Source organism: Lampetra planeri, chromosome 17, assembly GCF_965212315.1.
Source record: "Lampetra planeri chromosome 17, kcLamPlan1.2.h2, whole genome shotgun sequence".
Lineage (NCBI taxonomy): Eukaryota > Metazoa > Chordata > Hyperoartia > Petromyzontiformes > Petromyzontidae > Lampetra > Lampetra planeri.
In genome coordinates this window covers 1689509-1707586 of record NC_136123.1, presented here as the reverse complement: position 1 = coordinate 1707586, position 18078 = coordinate 1689509, and the positions used below count along the sequence as shown (strand labels likewise).

The window sequence follows — 18078 nt, the reverse complement described above, 5'->3', positions numbered from 1 at the left end:
TTAACCAGGCTGGATTGTGTGAGGAGTTCACAAATCCTTGACAGATCTGGACAAAGTCCAATCGGTGAGCTCCTTCGGCAGGCAAGGCTGCGTTAGCTGAGTTATGTAGTCCGCATGCCCAGCCACCGCACGCCTAAACAGCTTTTGCTCGGCTGGATAGAGGGGGCTAAATGGGCACGGGATGGGCTAGAGAAGAAATGGAGTGATGTGGTACAAGAGTTTGCAGGGTTGAGTGGACTTGCTAATGACGGGTAACAGCGGTGTCAAGATCGGCCTCTATGGAGGAGGCTCGTGAAGGACGCTACTGGGCAGTTGGAGGCAGTCACCCTCCAGCAACAACGGAGGGCGGAGGAGCGACGCTCACAACGAGTGGAGCGCCGGGTGGCGACAACACAGCAAGTTGGCACAGTAGGGGGCACAAGTGGTGCATTGGCCAGTCATCCCAGTCAGTCAACCCATGGCACCTGGGTGTGTCCCGTGACCTACTGTCAACGGGCATTCGACACTTCACGTGGCATGAAGGTGCACATAGCCTGGCCCAAGCGCCATGGTGACATCACCTAAGGCAGTTGTTATTGTAGTCGTGGGTAGGGGAGGTATAGCCGTGCGTGCCCCGTGACATGAACCTGGTGACGTGAGTTAAAATCCTGCTAACTGATAACGCTAGTGACGAGTATCTAAACCAGTCCAGGGCTTTCCCAGATCAACTAAACCTCAAATGTGTGTCATATGTAAACATCGCATTCGTAGGTACTTACTAGCATGACTTGCTGCAACAGCCTGTAAAGGCTTCACGGAGGAATTGTTTTCGTCGGAAATGCCTGTGGTTTTCCTGGTTGCGAGATTGTGCATCCAGTCACCATGCAGTTGGTTGCTGATTACTTACAGACTTGACTGAGATGAAGATGCACTATCTATTGTTTTCTGTCACGATTTGTAAAAAAATAAATGACATGACATTCATAAGTTTGTCCGTAAATTCGAGATTTGAAGCTTTCGTGACTGCAAGGATTCATACTCTTAGGTTTTTTTCGGTGAAGTCACGTAGGTAAAAATAAAAATAATAATAAAAATAATAGAAATAATAATGATAGAAATAAAGTAATGAATCACGACGTTTCGGAGGCAACACAAGTCCCAGTCATCAGGTGGGACCGTCACAGCTAACTTTACTGTATCAAGTGAGCTTGATAATTGCTCTGGAAATAACGCCAAAAACAAAAGTTAAAAGAAGAAAACACTACCAACAACTCATTTCGCTGAACAACGAGCATTCTGACGTTTCTAAAAATAGCAATTCCTGTAAATGCACAACTTCCATCAACAAATGTTATCAAGTCATCCCCCACCACTATCCCGTGACCAACTCCCACACCGACAACTCCTCCCCCACATCACCACAACACCTCCCGCTCACAACTTTAGAAGGAAATCCACGCACCCATTCTCCCTCCTCGACTCCCCAGCCCCCTCACTCGCCCCTCGTCTCCCTCACCTCTCACTCCTCCCCGTGCACATTAGAACCGCTATTTAAGATCACTCGACCCAGCGTCGGATCCTCAATCGCTTGCCCGGACAAAAGTCGTGAGGCTGCAAATTCTCTCTGCTTCCAACATCATCATCATCATCAGCCTCGGTATTCTTCGTCATCCTTTGCCGACAACTCCGTGCAGAGGTATCGCTTTTTTTCTTCTTACTACCTCCTAACACGTTGAAGTGTTCGTCTCAGACTCCACACTCGACCAAGTGTTTTTACTTTTTTTGATAATGTTCGATTCTGGAGTTTGAATTAATTCCGTATTTTATCAATTTGGTTTTTCCCCACACTCCAGTCCTCACGCGACGTCTTTCAGCGTGTATCATCTTACCACCCCTTCCAATACAAATCTATTCGTTACACGCTGCACGTGCCTGATGATCGTTAAACACTCCCACGAGACGCGCTAAGCGACTAACGATGTCTGCGTTCATAGAGCCGCTGAACAGTTAGATTGAGCTCTCATTGTGCGTGTGTGTGTACACGTAAACATTTGCTCAACGCGTGTGTGTGTGTACATGTGTTCCGTGTGCGTGTGTACACTTGTTCAACGCGCGCGTGTGTGTGTGTACACGTATACAAGTGTACACGCACACATTGTCTCTCGCTCTCCCCGTGGTCGCGTGGATTTTTTCTCCGGGTCCTCCAGGTTTTTCCTTCCACATTTAGAATCGCGCGCTTCGAGTATTCGGCTGCTAGACATTTCCACACGATGAGCCAACTTCGTTGAGCCATCATTTGTGGCCACGTCGCTTCAGAAAATAGAGCCGGATATATCAGTGGGCCTTATCTGCTAAACAATAAAATATCGCCCCCCGATTTGCCGTACCCCGGGGACTTGCTCTGGGTCCCTACAACCCTGCCTCTTCCAACAACACATTCTACAACGGGGCGCTCCGACGCGAATTGTTGCGTGGGCTGTGCGATTTGACGGCAACTTTCGCGTCGCTCACGGCGTTTCCACGCGGTCCCCAACACCACCACCACCACCACTGGTTTCTCGCTCCGCAGACGCAAATGTCGTCCACTCTCTTCGGGTCATTGGAGGACGTCGGATATCGCCCCGCACCGGTTCTCGACACGTGCGCCCAGCGCTCGCTGCACGGCGCACGCATTCCCGACCGGGTTGCCACGTTGCCAGCAATCGGCAACACCATCACCCGCAACTTCAGTTGCACCGCCACCGGCAGCGGCAGTAGCAGAAGCAACATCGGCTGCAGCAGCAGCAGCAGCAACTTTAGCTTCGGCAACATGGGCTGCAGTAGCAGCAGCAGCAGCAACTTTCGCTTCGGCAACATCGGCTGCAGTAGCAGCAACTTCATCGCCGGCAACAGTAGCGCCGAATTATTCGCGAGCAACAGCAAAATCGGCTGCAGTAGTCGCAGCGGGAGCAGTAGCAGCATCTTAGCAAGCAACATCGGCCTCGGCAATAACAGCAGCAGCAACAGTCGAATTGTCCCGAACACAAGCAGCAGCAGCACCACCACCAGCACCAGCCCGGCAGTGTCCCGCCGTCGTTCCCTGGAACCCGGCGGGGTGACGGCCCGCGTCTTCAGGGGCTCCGCGAGGCGACTGCGCTCCTGGATCGTGGAGCAGATCGACAGCCAGCGCTACCCGGGACTCGCGTGGGAAGACCCGGAGCGGAGGACATTCCGGGTGCCGTGGAAACACGCGGCCAAGCACGACTACGACTTGGAGGGCGACTCGGCGCTCTTCAAGGTGAGAGACACGAGCTGTTTGTTCGGACGTCTGTGGCACGGGGAGTCTCTTTGCGGGCTCTAAGAGTCTATATGCAAGTGGGCGCCACGGTGGCAAGGAGATATTAACTAGCTCGGCTGGTATACAGCAGATCCGCGGGTTCGATCCCGACCCTGGCTGCTGTCTATTTGGAGTTCGCGTGTCTCTCTCTCTCTCTCTCACTCACCGTGGTCGCGTGGAAATTATCGGGATTCTCTCCACCTCGCGCCTCGCTCGTCACCCCCACTGATGTCAACCTCCCCCCCCCCACCATCTGTGCAGATATTGCTGACACACGAGACACTACTGACAGTAGACGCTACTGACTCGATTGCATGTCGGGTGTGTAGGCATTTCTGCCCTACATGCTATAGTCAGTAGATACTACCGTACGTTCGTACATGTGTTCACGCGTTCGTCTGTACGTCGGTCGTGGGTTCATGGGTTCTAGGAGTGTGTTTGTTCGTGCGTTAGTTTGTGCATTCGTTATTGCGTTCATTAATTCATTCATGCAAGTGCTCACACGTTTGCTCGTTCATGTGTTCATTCGCTTACGTGTTCGATCGTTCACGCGTCCGTTAACGTGTTCACACGTTCATTCGTTCCCGTTCGTTCGGTCATGTGTTCATTCGTTTACGTGCTCGATCGTTCGCGCGCTCGTCCGTTTTTACGCGTTCGTCTGTCCGCGCGCTCGTCCGTTCACGCGCGCGCGCGCTCCGTCCACGTGCTCACGCGCGCGCGCGCACTCCGTCCACGTGTTCACGCGCGCGCGCGCACTCCGTCCACGTGCTCACGCGCGCGCGCTTCGTCCACGTGTTCACGCGCGCGCGCGCGCACTCCGTCCACGTGTTCACGCGCTCGCGCGCCTGCAGGCGTGGGCCGTGTTCCGCCGGAAGCACCACGAGGGGGTCGACGAGCCGGACCCGGCGGGCTGGAAGACGCGTCTGCGCTGCGCCCTCAGCAAGAGCCCCGACTTCGCCGAGGTGGTGGAGCGGCGGCACACCGGAGGTGCGCGGCCCTACAAGGTCTACCGCCTGCTGCCCGACGAGACCGCCACCGCCGCCGGCATCAGTGGCCCCCTCACGCACCTCACTGGGGCATCCTCCTCCCCCAGGGGTGAGCGCGCAAACTCCCCTCGCCGCTGAGGTGGCCCGGGCCGACTTAGGGGTCAGGGCTGAGGGGGTACAGATGGGCACGAGGGCGAGGGTTAGGGCAGAGATTGTAATAGTTAAGATGAGGGGTTCGGATGTGGGCTCAGGGGCAGGGTTAGAATTAGGTGTCGGGGCGCAGGTTATAATAGTTAGGATGAGGGGTTAGTACGCCTTTTGGCGTCCTCTGGTCTAACACCGTTTGAGACTAGGCTCGGAAGAAAGCTGTCTCTGGTGTGGACCAATCAGTTTCAAAGACAATGAATATGCTATCAGAGTATGTTTTTTGTTTGCTTTCTGACCACAAGTATTGTGGTTAATGCAGACATTATTCATTGCAAAAGGTTTCAGTTTGGTGTTTTAACATATTAACACCTGTTTTCTTGCCAGAAAAAGGGGAAAACCTATTCTCATGAGGGGTTAGGGTTAGGATGAGGGGTTAGGGCTGAGGTTATGGTGAGCATGAGGGGTTAGGGTTAGTATGAAGGGATAGGGCTAGGGCTAGAATTAGGGGTTCGTGCTAAGGTTAGGATTAGGGTTATGGTTAAGGTTAGGGATAAGGTTAGGATTCGTGTTAAGGTTTGGGTCCAGGTTAGGATTAGGGTAAGGACACGAGATTCGTGCTAAGGTTATGATTCAGGCTGAAGTTAGGGTTCGGGCAAGTCCCATACTCCCGGTGTTAGGGCCCTGGCTGGAAATAGGACCAGCATTGTACCGAGTCCCAGTGTTCATGCTTATTGGGATGAGGATTGGCTAGGAGTCTCAACAACTCCGCGTCCACCACATCGTCCCGTGCCGTGACCCCGTTGTGACCTCGTCGTCACCGATATTGCCCGTACAGGTCAGAACAACCGCATCAGGAATGAGCGAAGTGCAAGCGGGGTGACAGATCTGCCGGTGAGCCCACGCAATCTTGCTGCTCTCTTGCACGCTGAGCCATTGACGCTAACATTGACGAACCCTGCAAAGCCGATGGTGGGAACTCCACCACATTCCAGTGGGCCTCTTCCGCGAGTCTACAGTCCTCGACGCGAGTCCATGGGTCCTCTGCGTCAGTATATGGGCCTCTATGTGAGTCCATGGGCCTCTATGTTAGTCTATGGGCTTCTATGTGAGTCTATGGGCCTCTGTGTGAGTCTATGGGCCTCTGTGTGAGTCTATGGGCCTCTGTGTGAGTTTATGGGCCTCTATGTGAGTCTATGGGCCTATATGTAAGTCTATGGGCCTCTATGTGAGTCTATGGACATCTATGTGAGTCCATGGGCCTCTATGTGAGTCCATGGGCCTCTATGTGAGTCCATGGGCCTCTATGTGAGTCCATGGGCCTCTATGTGAGTCTATGGGCCTCTGTGTGAGTCCATGGGCCTCTATGTGAGTCTATGTGCCTCTGTGTCAGTATATGGGCGTCTGTGTGAGTCTCTGGGCCTTTATGCAGGTCCATGGACCTCTATGTGAGTCATTGGTGATCGGGCTTGGACCATGACCTCGCTATACCCTTGAGAGCCCCCCACCGCCCCAGTTTAATCAGAGTTTAAATGGCAAGCACAGGTGGTGGAGGAGTAGAAACTCAGCCGATGTCTCAACCGCAGGTGAAGAGCTCGGAGAAACGCCCGCCACCTCCACCGTACCCAACCATCATCCCACCACTCGCCAGAACCGCAGAGGCTCCTCTACCCCAAGCATGGCAGCCCATCCTTGAACAAGGTGAGAATAACGAGTGACACATATTAATAATGTAAAGATAATGACTAATATTGTATAAGGTAATAAAACATAATGTTACGAGTAGCTTGATTTTAATTGTCCGTTCGACCAGACTGTTTTGGCTCGCTGTGTTCAACCACCACAGACAATGTCGACCAACACGACTCTCGCTCACTCATTCAACAACATCAACAACAGCCGCCATTCGCCACTGAGTGTCGGTGATGTCACAGCGGCGCTTGTGCCAGGCTAGGTGCACTTTTCAGACTATCACGTGAAGTGTGTAAAGCTCGCTCCTGGCAGGTCACGAGGCAGACCCAGGTGCTGTGAGTTGACCGACTGAGATGACTGACAGATGCACCCGCTCACTGACTCACCCTTCTATCACCACCACCACCACCCGTGTTGAAGACTACCAGACACTGTTTTCTCTTATCCACCTCACTCTGTTCAACCACCACACTGCGGGTCACAACAACACACTCACTCACCAACCCACTCACGTACGCACGCACACACACTCACCACGCTGCAATATACAACAATTCACTCAGTCACCCACTCACTCACCCACCCACTCAGTCAATCACCCACCCACTCACTCACACATACGCTCACCCACTCACACACTGAAACACCTAAACACTCAGTTTAACACGTAAGCTTTCGCGACTAATATCATCCATAAGATTTTTTTTTTGGGTTAAATCGCTTGAATATGTGTCGTTAAAACCCGCCACCACCCGAAACAGCCAACTTGTATGGGTTGTCACGTTAACAGAACATGCCAATGCATCACTAATACAGCACACCGGTGTGTTGGAGAGCCAAGCCACAACATTTACAATCTGAGTACGACGTTTCGCATTGTAATTACAACTAGCTTCATCAGGCGACTGCCAGACAAAGATCTCCCGTATAGTCTTAACAGACTGTTGGGGCAAGTGCTGTTAGCGTGCACCTATGAAGGCCAGAACGGCACACTAGGAGGTGGATGGCCAACATCACGCCCGGCCGCCTTTGTCTCCCTAGTGGCGATGTTTTTATGCACAGCACCAGGTACTCATTTGAGGCTGAGTCGACCTAGGGGAGGCCCAGAACCGGTCAAGGATAATCGTCATTGTTGTTGGCCATAAGCGGGAATCGAAGCCGGGTCGGCATGTTCGTAGCAAAGCGCTTTCCGCTACACTCCCGCTCCCCACTCAAACACTCACTGACACACACACACCCACTCACTCAAGCACGCACACCCACTCACCACACACTGCAATTCACACCACTTCCTCTTCACGCTTCTTACCCTGCCACTGCTCCACTTTGTAAGTCTCCTCCAATCGCCTCCTGTCATCCAAAGCTCTTGTCAAAAATAACATTTCTCAATCCAATAAAAAAAAACGTCTTGCAATGCTCGTCTATGTACGCCTCACATCATGCTGTTTTTTGCTGGCCGCTTGGTGTTGTTGACCTGTGCTCAGCAACCGCGATTGGAAATGACTTACCCCCCCCCCCCCTGCCTTCCCACCATAACCAACATCTCTAAACTTTCCCATCTCCAAACATCTTCCTTTATCACTATCTCTCATTTTGTCACTCGCAAAATGCATTTGCAAATAAATACATGTGCCGTCCATACGCCTCCGTCACGTATCGTTCTCTCCAAATATGAAAATAGAAAAGTAGAAATGTTTTGCACATCCCATCAGAGCCGTATTATCCAACAGGGACACGAGGCACTGTGCCTACGGCCTAAGAAAACTAAAGGACCTCCGTCAAAAATGTGACAATGTTTTTGGTTGTATGATAAAAAGTGTCACCAAGATATATTCTAGCATAAATATATTTACATAGCAAGGGTGGTCACCGTGTATGTTATTCTTCTTCAGATGACCTCTGCAAAGCTGAGGTCAGTGGCTTCACCAGCCCGGTCACATTCCCAGCACTGCCCTTTCCCTGCTCCGGTGAGTGAAAATCTCAGCATGCCACCGATCGCTGCCGTGCCCATTGAGCGGGTAGATACGGAGAGAGATTAAAACACATTAGCACACCGCAAAAAATCCAAAAAGAATTGTGATTTCGCAACCACCAACCGGCATTCCTTGCCCACTTTACTAACCGCTACACTTCTGCTCCGCTCCCTCCATTGATCAATCTATCACCACCTCCCTACCACCAACACCATCCTACCACCACCACACCATCACCACCACCCTGCCACCACCATCACCACCCCATCACCACCACCCTACCACCATCACACTACCACCACAACTATCACACTATCACCACCACCTCCATACCACCAACACCATCCTACTACCACTACACCACCACCACTACCCTCCCACCACAACAATTCTACCACCACCACACCATCACCACCACCCTGCCACCACCACCATCACCACCCTGCCACCATCACACTACCACTACAAATATCACACTATCACCACCACCACCCTACTACCATCACACCACCACCGCGGCCACCACCAGGCGAGCCGCTCGAGCTGGACGTGACGTTCTTCGTGCTGGGGGAGCGCGTGGGCCCGGCGCGCCGCGTGCGCAACGGCCTCGGCTGCCGCGTGGCGCACGGGCAGCCGCCGGTGCACGACGAGGCGGTGTTCGGCCCGCGCGCACTCGAGCAGCTGCCCTTCCCCGACGTGGAGGCGGCGCTGAGCTGCCCGCTCCAGAGGAGCGCCTGCGCGACTTTCCTGTCGCACCTCGAGCGGGGCCTCGTGTTGGAGGCGAGGGCCGAGGGCTTGCGGGCGAGGCGGCTGTGCGCCGCCAGGGTGTTCTGGACGGGGCCGCAGGTGGCGGAGGTGCAGCGCCGCCGGCCCAATAAGCTGGACCGTGGCGTCAGCGTGCAGGTGTTCTCGACGCAGCGCTTCTGCAAAGGTGTGTGGGAGGGGGGTGGTGCTGCGTCTCTCTGTGTCTCTCTGTGTCCTGCGTGTGTTGGGTCTGTGTGTTTATGGCCTTCGTAGGCGCTGCTCGCCAACAGAACTTGCACCCAAAATGTCTGTGACTCATGCTGCCAGCTATGGCTGCAAAGTTTGGTCGTACATGTTCTGTATATCGTTTATTGTTAAATTTGAATCACAGTTCCTATGATCACTGTTACATTGTTTTTATCGCTTTATTTTGGTAATTATGAAAACTTTTGGTTTAGCCATGTTTGTTTGTTGTAGTACAGAGTTAGCCTGGTAACTTTAATCTGCATTGTCTTATGGTTGTTACTGTTTGACTTGCATCCCACTGGGATTTTTGCACGCAGCGTTGAAATACGGTGCTTTTTCTGGAAGACTTTGCTGTTTTTTTCCAGAATTTTTCTGTTGCGTGTAGTCACTTTAAGATGTTTCTTGTTCATGTTTTTGTTTTGTTGCGGTTGCACCCGAGTCAAGAACCACATGGCTCACAGGGTTATCCCCATATCCATATATATAAAAGGCAAAGTTGTGAATATGTGTGTCTGTTAAAAATGTTTAGCGTACTTCCCGACATGCAACAAACTTGAAATTTGCCATGTGGGTACTTTCCAGACTGGACACCATGCAAACATTATAAAAATACACTTTTGTGGGTTTTTTTTGGATGGGGAGGGGGGGAAGCTCAATAATGCATGTATTTTTTTGCATTTCAAGTGAGCTGTGACGTCAAATCTGTCACGTGACCCGCACATGTGGAAGCGTAACGGATTGTAGTATAGTGGTTAGCGCACGGCGCTATGAACCCGGCGACCCGAGTTCGATTCCCGCTCACGGCCACCACCTCCCGTAGGTCGACTCAGCCTCAATCGAGTAACTCGTGTGGTCTGTGAACATCGCTACTAGGGGGACAAAGGCGGCCGGGCGTGGTGAATCCAAGTCCCGGATGTAAAGCTAGTACATAATAAATTAAACTGAACATTTTACTGTTAAACTATTTAAAACTAACTACTGTATGAACTTTTTTTTTGCTGGGTAAGGACCACTGAGCTGTACAGATGTTTTTTTTCCTTCCAGAAACTACCTGGCCACAAATGATAGCTCAACGAAGTAGTTCATCGCGTGGCAATTATCGCAGCCAAATACGCTAAACCCACGTTTCTAAATGTGGAGGGGAAAACCGGAGGACCCGGAAAAAAATTCCACGCGACCACCGGGCGAACATTCTAACTCCAAATATACAGGTGTCAGGGTGAGGATCGAACACCGCGACCTCTTGTAAACCAGGTGAGGTAGTTAACATCTGGCCACCGTGGTGCCAGGATCTACAGAGCGCTTTGTCACGGTCACCAACACCAGTGACTCAGTGAGTAGGGAACTCCTGGGTGGGAACAGGCGTAGCAGCAACGATAACGAAACGGAGAAGCCAACAAGAGAATGCAATCACGGCGTTTGTGTTTTCAGAGCTGGAGGCGTACGCGCGTGGAGAGGGGCCAGTACCTCTGTTTGAGAGCATCTTCTGCTTTGGCGAGGAGTACCCGGACTCCGGAAGGCGGAGGAAGCTCCTCACAGTGCACGTGAGTGTCTCGTAAGCGATGATTCGGCGTGCGGCACACCACATCAAGTATGGGGCACCACGCCGGCGAGATTATTAGTTCATCAGTTCAGTTAATTTGTTAGGTATAGCCCTGTGAGCCATTCGGCTCTCGAGATGTTAACTGCCTCGCCTGGTATGCAGGAGGTCGTGGATTCGATCCCGATCCTGACATCTGCTGTATATTTGGAATTTGCGTGTCTCTCTCTCTCTCATCATCATCACGGTGGCTAGGAAATGTTAACTACCTCGCCTGGTATGCAGGAGGTCGTGGGTTCAATCCCGACCCTGACGCCTGCTGTGAATTTGAAGTTTACGGTGTCTCTCTCTCTCTGCCCGTGGTCGCGTGGTGTTTTCCCCTCCACATTTAGAACCAACGTCACGCGTTTTAGAGTATTTTGCTGCTATACCTTTCTACACGACGATGAGCCACTTCGTTCAGCTATCATGTGTGGCCAGGTCGCTCGCTAAAAAGAGCTGTACAGCTCAGTGGGCTTTACCTGGCAACGTAATTTATTTGTTGTTCATAGTAGACCTCTCGCTGCGGCTGCAGCTACTACCAGTCACGCGCCACCTCCCCTTATTATCATCTTGACTTTATAACCTGTAACACATGTGAAAGTCTAAGCCACGGGTGCGAGTGCGTTGATAGAAAACAGAGATTCCCCCGTTTAGCCTTAGCGGAGTGTTGGGGCAAGCGAGCAGCAACTTAGGAAGGAGCACCTATGAAGGCCGGCACGGCACACGAGGGGCTGGGTGGCCAGCACCACGCCCGGACGCCTTTGTCTCCCGAGTGGGTGATGTTTATACACTGCGCCAGGTACTCATTTGATGCTGAGTCGACCTCGGGGAGGCCCAGCACCGGTTCAGATAAACGTCACCGGTGTTGGTGGCCGTGAGCGGGAATTGAACTCGGGTCGCCAGGTTCGTAGCACAGCGTAGCGCTCTCCGCTACACTACACTGGTCAATAAAAACACATTTTTTTCTGGCCTGGACTTTTGCAGCTGTTCTAGACTAATTTCAGGGTGCTGATTCCAAATCTGATCTCAGATTTGCTCTATCACATCTCATTCTATGCTATCGGCATACCCCATTTTCATTGATTTTACCCGAAATTAACTCTGTCACTTATGATTGCAAGTTGTTGCGAGTCAGTGACTGCTTTAGTGTTAACATATGGTGCTGTATTTTTAGGATAGTGTGTTTATAATATCATTTTATGTAGATATCCACATTTATTTAATATTTTTCTTCTGCAGTTTTTTTTGAAAATGCAATATTTGATATCTCAAAAACCTGATGTGATAGACAAAAACTGATGCCAGATTTGGAATCAGCACCCCACAATTACCTTAAAACCGTTGGAATACCTTGTGCCAGAAAAAGTGTGTTGACCAGTGCTACTGCTCCGCTACCCGCATCCACCACCACCATTACCACATTGCTCAGTGGTTGCCACTTTTTTTTATTTTTTTTGCCGAGAAGTTTGCGGCTCGAGCCCCGGCGACCGCTCTGGTCACCACCGCACGCGGTGTCTGCGGTGTGGTTCCCGTGCAGGTCGAGCCCGTGTTCGCGCGCCGGTGCTGCGAGCTGCTGGAGGACAACTGGCAGGCGTCTCCCGGCAGCTTCCAGCTCTCGAGCGCCGACAGCGAAGACGAACTCGCCAACATCTTCAAGACGTTGCAGAAGTTGTGCTGAGACCTCCGGAGGGACGGTGGGGGGGGGGGGCGTGGTGGGGGGGGATAGGGTTTGTTAGGGGTTGATGGGGGTAAGAGTTGGCAGACACGGAGATAAGGAGGAGGAGGAGGCAAGAGGAGGAGGAGAATGAGACGTGGAAGAGGCTGTAGTCACAAGGAGGCAGTAAGGGTCAGACAGGAGTGGAGGAGGGAGACCTGGGATGCCGTCAGAATAGGAAGAAGACTGGGAGAGAAGGGGTGCAACATCAGGGCCTCCGCGACACACTCACAGCCCCTCGTGTCAATCCACTGCTGGATGAGGGCCTCTTATGTGCCGTGGTGGCGAGATATGAACTACCTCGCCTGGTATGCAGGTGGTCGTGGGTTTGATTCCGGCCATGACGCTTGCTGTGTGTTTGAAGTTGATTTGTCTCTCTCTCCCCGTGATCGCGTGGATTTTTTTTTTAATTTCGGTCCTCCGGTGTGTCCCGCCACATGTAAAACCATGCGTTTAGAGTGCAGTATTTGGCTGCGATGAAGTTCTACGTGATAAGCCACTTCGTTGAGCTATCATTTGTAGGGGGGGGGTATGGGGGGGCATAGTGGGGGGGGGGGGGGGGGGTGGAGATCTTCGACGAGTCGATGACCCGAAGCGACCGGAATGGGAGGGGAAGGAAGGCTGAGATGGCGACAGACGGTGGGTGGTGTCTGGTGGACACTCGGGGGGGGTTGCCCACGAATGTGGAACCGGCAAACGTGGGTGGACAGACGATTACGGGGGGTGAGGGGGGGGGGCGCACCACGTGGCTTGGGCAACACTTTCCGCTGCCACCTTCCTGGACCCACTTTGTCCGTGCAATGCCATACATCTACTGCGTTATGTATTCCGTACTCGTGTCGCAGGTAAGGGGCCGTCCATAAATGACGTCACGCACCTAGGTGGGGGGGGGGAGGGGTCAGACATTTGTGACGATGTGTGACGAGGGGGGGGGGGTGTTTGAGAAATGTGACGTCACATCAAAATGCGCAACTTTAAGACAGCACGTTCTACTTAATTAAATAGACTTGTAATAAATGTTTTCTACTGCAACATCAGAGTGCAGCGCCACGTTAAATACGCACTACAATGACAATAGTTTAAAGCGATTTGAAGTATGTTTTTTTTTTTGGGGGGGGGGAAGAGCTTTGTGACGTCATATTTGAGGGGGGGGGGGTCTGACTTTTTGTGACGCCGTGTGACGAGGGTGGGGGGAACAAACGTTGGGGGGCGTTACAAATCATCGACGGCGTTTGGGAATGCGCCTTGCGTGACGGACGCAAGGGTTGAAGATGGAACAATTAAAACGTTTTTTTTTTCAGGCAAAGGTGTAACCACCCCACCCCCTTTGGCTTTGGTGGGTAACGGTACCCCCCCCCCACCACCACCTCGCCCTCTGTTTCACGTTATGTCACCAGTGTGGTTTGTGTCATTCTAAGTCACGCGTTGTGTCACGAGTGTCGCACCGTGCGCGCATCGTCCCGTCATCGCGACATGCCGTCGCGATCAACGTTGCTGATGTTTCCGAAACGTTTTGTTTTTTACACGCCCTATACTTACACCTGTGAATGACGAACTCGCGAATGGAACGTGTAAAAGAATCGTCTGTCCAAAAAAAAATGTCAGATTGACGATTGGCGGGCACGACGATGTGTAAGGCGTCTCCGTTTTAATATATAGATTGTTATAGTTGTTTTTAATATATATTAATATATATTTATATTTAAATGAAGTTCTTCATTAATTTCGCGGGACAGCTGCCAATGGGGGTTTCCCTTTGAAAACGTGTCTGAGATGAGACGTGACGTAAGTCGCTCTCAGACAGCCCCTGCGTGCCGGGAGACCGCCGCGTGATATCCAAGACAAACAACACGAATTGTCATTCCTGTACGAAGGGAAGTTAATTTGTCTTGACACCGCGTGCCACCGGGGTAAACTTTCAGAAATGAAGCACGCGCACGCAGCGCATGCCGACAATTTTCTTGATGTGTCTGTTTTTTTAAATGTCCACGTTTCGCACCTGTACGGTCACAAAGGTCAATGATTTTTCCGCGCAAATAAGCCGACAGATTGATGCTCATCTCTTTATTTGTAGCAACTGCAAAGCCAATGGTTGAAATTCCACGTTCCATCAGACAACGATTCGTGAACTCGCCCACAAAGTGGTACCTATTTTATCGACTCGGAGAGATGTTGGGCTGGATCAATATCTCCCCGGCACTCGATTGTACCCTCGAGTCACCTGGGAGGCGATCGGTATGCAAGCGGAATGCTGTCGCTCGTGCCGCGAGGTGCTGCGGTCATCAGCGCCGTTGGTAATGCTCGTAGTACTGTGGCTGAGCAGACTGGGTTTTAGCGGCGAGATCGTGAAAGCAAAAGTGACGTCGTAAGACACCACTTTCAGCGGTAATAATGCGAGATGTCAGTCAGCTGGTCGAGTTTATTTAGGATGAGACCCACTGAACTAATGAGATATTTTTCAATGAACAAAAACAAATTCATTTATCAAGTAAGACCCACTCAGAACCAACCTGGCTGTCACAAATGGGAGCTGAACGAAGTGGCTTATCATCATGTGAACATTTATAACAGCCAAATACCCGAAGCGCGTGTTACTAAACGAGGAGGGAGAAACCGGAGGACCAAGGAGAAAAATTCACACGACCACTGGGAGGGAAATACAAACTCCTAATATCCAGGTCTCAGGGTCGCGATCGAACTCACGTCCTCCTGCATACCACGTAAGGCAGATAACATCTCGCCACCGCGATGCCCAATAGCGATCCGGCCAAAGTGGCAGGCTGGGCGCACGGGAAGGGAGGGTTTACAGGGGCTGCATAGAAACAAAAGTAGGGACGTTTCATCAACATAACTTAATTTAAAACAATGACACACCAAGTATAACTCTGGACAACGTATATGTAGATCACGCCACCCATTTGAGGAACTCACGAATGGCATTTCACAGCGGCGAGAATGATTTCTCGGAGCTGACGCCACGTCCTGTGATGACACTTTAGAATTAGAAACTTTTTAATTTATTCGGAACGACCGAGGGTTGCGTATCTATCGCTGCGAAAGAGTCGTCTGACTCAATGATCACTGTTATTATTGCATCGTGAGAATGATCATGAAAAAGACTGACAGAGATAAGATATTGGCATTTGAAATGTATTGCTGGAGGATACTGTTGGATCTAAGCTGGACACAGAAGAGTGACCAACGTAAAAGACAAAGGTTGCACGTAGAATAAGGCCTGGTGATGCAGGCAGTGATGAGAAGGAAAAGGACACTATTTGGACACATATGTAGTATTGTGGACAACAATGGGCATATTCTAAGTTTGTCGCTCGGAAAAATGGAAGGAACCGGAAAGAAAGAAAGAACTAACAGAGAATGGCTTGACGACTACATTAAGAGATTGGTGCCAGAATAATGTCGCTACAACTTGAGCGTATCGGCACTGCAATTGGAAACAAATGACGAAATGTTGCAGTGGACACCTCCCGCTAAAGGCTATCTGCCCATGGATCGTGTTGATGCGTAATAACGATGACAGTTCCAACGATCGCCCCGCTCTCCGAACAACCTTCACCATTACCGCCACACCGCAGAAACCGCAAGCTCGTCTCTGGCTCGCTCTTGCGCAACTCTCAACCGCGGCGGCGGTGGTGGTGTTGGTGTTGGAAGGAGGGGGGTGAGGTGCTTCCCCCCGAGATTAGCGCTCTGCTGCCTTTCCTCGTTGCCCTGCCGCGAGCAAAAACCTCCGCACCGCCGTCAGCTCGGGGAGCTCGACTCGGCCACGATTGAGTGAGTGCCCGGAGCGGTGTGTTAACATCGCCGCTGGAGAGACAAAGGCGGTCGGGCGTGGCGCTGGCCATCGACCCCCGGTCGTGTGCCGTTCCGGCTCTCATAGCGCTTGCCCCAACAGTCCATCAAGGCTATAAGGGGGATCTTTGTCTTTGTGGTACGTCGCTGACACGCAACTCCCGGTATTTAGATTTTAATCTGAATCATCCTCAGGGATAACGCGAAGTGAAATGCACTCCGAAAATACATTCCCATGAGCCTCGGAAGTAAATTGTTACTGACAATCAGCACGCGTTCTACTCCACCCCCCACCCTCCTCTCTCCCTTATGCGGATAGAATAGAGGCCAATGTCGACAAAATTATTATCGAGGCTTCACCACCCCCCCCCCGTTTCCGATGCGTACGTACATTGTCAGTAGACCCCCCCCCCCCTATACGCAAGCGTACGCATTTGGGTGAACCCCCCTCCCCCCCATGCGTACGTACTAAATGGATGGCCCCTAAGGTGAATGTGAGGGACATGTTGTTTGTGTGTTGCTCTCTCTCACCCTTTCTCTCTCTCTGTGTGTTAATGCAATGACCGCCATTCCCCCACACCATGGACAAAGGTTTTTAGGCTAAGCCACTCCAAGTTGGAGGCCTGACACTACGTGTTCTCCTAATGTAGGAGGTTCAATGTTGATCAAATACGTGGCTGTCCCCAGCAGAGATTTGGAAATGGCCAAGCCCGTTGGAATGACCGCGTATCGCTGGGAGTCATTCAAAAGTTGATTGACAGTTAGCAAGTGAGAGAGGTGGGAAGGGTCAAGTCATTGGCGCGGGCGAATCCCGTCCGACAACTCCCCTATCGGTATCAAATCAGGGAGATAGGGCCCAGAGTGGTCCTCAACCAGGAAGGGGGAGACAGAGGGTTCAGGGGCGGCTGAGTCTGGCGGTGAGCGAGCTGGAGATTGGTCGCGTGTGGACAGACGTAAAGGCGTAGAGTTCCGCGTGAACTCTCACCTTCACCGTGCCATGCACACCAAGGAGAGTCGCCCCTGAATGTCCGTCTAAGCCCAGCCAAACCCGTGTTAAGAGATCAAACGTTTGTGGGTGTGCAAGTGACTGCTGTGGTTAAGCAGGTATCTAAATCTACGAGAGGGCTTGGCGCGCACCGGAGGCCCTCAGTTTAGAAATCCCACCTAGCAGCCAGGGAGGCGTGTACAGGGTCCTCACCCCGAGGAGCCGTCTCCCTGAGCCGTGGGAACGCCGCATAACGTCGGGTGGAGGGGGTACTGGGTGGCGTGTGTGTGTGTGGGGCAAGGAGCCAATTTGAAGCGTTGTGCACGGCGCGCGCAGAGGGCCAACCGCCGGGTAATTTATATCGTCAACAAATTAGTTTCAACCTCTTACTAGGCGAGACCAGGCACGTCGCGATGTGACCACGCCTCGCGCCGTCAGAGGCCGGGACAAGTGCAGATTGGCCGGGAGCCCGAGGGGCCCGACCTTAGGTTGTGTTCACGCCACCCCTGTGGAGAGATACACATGGACACATCCCCACCCGCCAGCTAGGTTGACTATAGGTGCGTACACGCATAAAGCACACACGGGCGCCGCCTCCGACACGACAAAGCGGGGTACGGAGTATTAACCCCGGGGTGAGGTCGGCAGGTGCAGTGGTGTCCCAGCTGAGGTGTGGGATCGTGAGTGTGTGGCAGTGCACTCGGAGGAGGAGGGGGGGGGGGAATGCCTGCAGAAGGGCGTTGCTCGGAGCAAGGACTGTCCTATACAGAAGACGAGGACGCTGAGGAAGAGATGGAGACCTAATCTTGATTTGAAGCTTTCGTGACTGCAGGAATCCATACTCTTTGGTTCTTTCGGTAAAGTCACGTATAGGTATAAAATAAAATAAATTGCTACGTGACTTTACCGA

General features: G+C 52.0%; 1 protein-coding gene across 1 annotated transcript; it reads left to right on the top strand.

Moving 5' to 3' along the window:
• The first annotated feature begins 1210 nt into the window (after positions 1-1210).
• On the top strand, positions 1211-12343 carry LOC144723250 (interferon regulatory factor 8-like). Its single transcript, XM_078601835.1, has 9 exons — positions 1211-1675; positions 2549-3256; positions 4147-4390; positions 5264-5319; positions 6012-6126; positions 8010-8084; positions 8620-9021; positions 10512-10624; positions 12200-12343. The coding sequence occupies exons 2-9, from the start codon at positions 2555-2557 to the stop codon at positions 12338-12340; spliced, it is 1848 nt and encodes a 615-aa protein (XP_078457961.1). The 5' UTR covers positions 1211-1675; positions 2549-2554; the 3' UTR covers positions 12341-12343.
• Positions 12344-18078: the final 5735 nt, after the last annotated feature.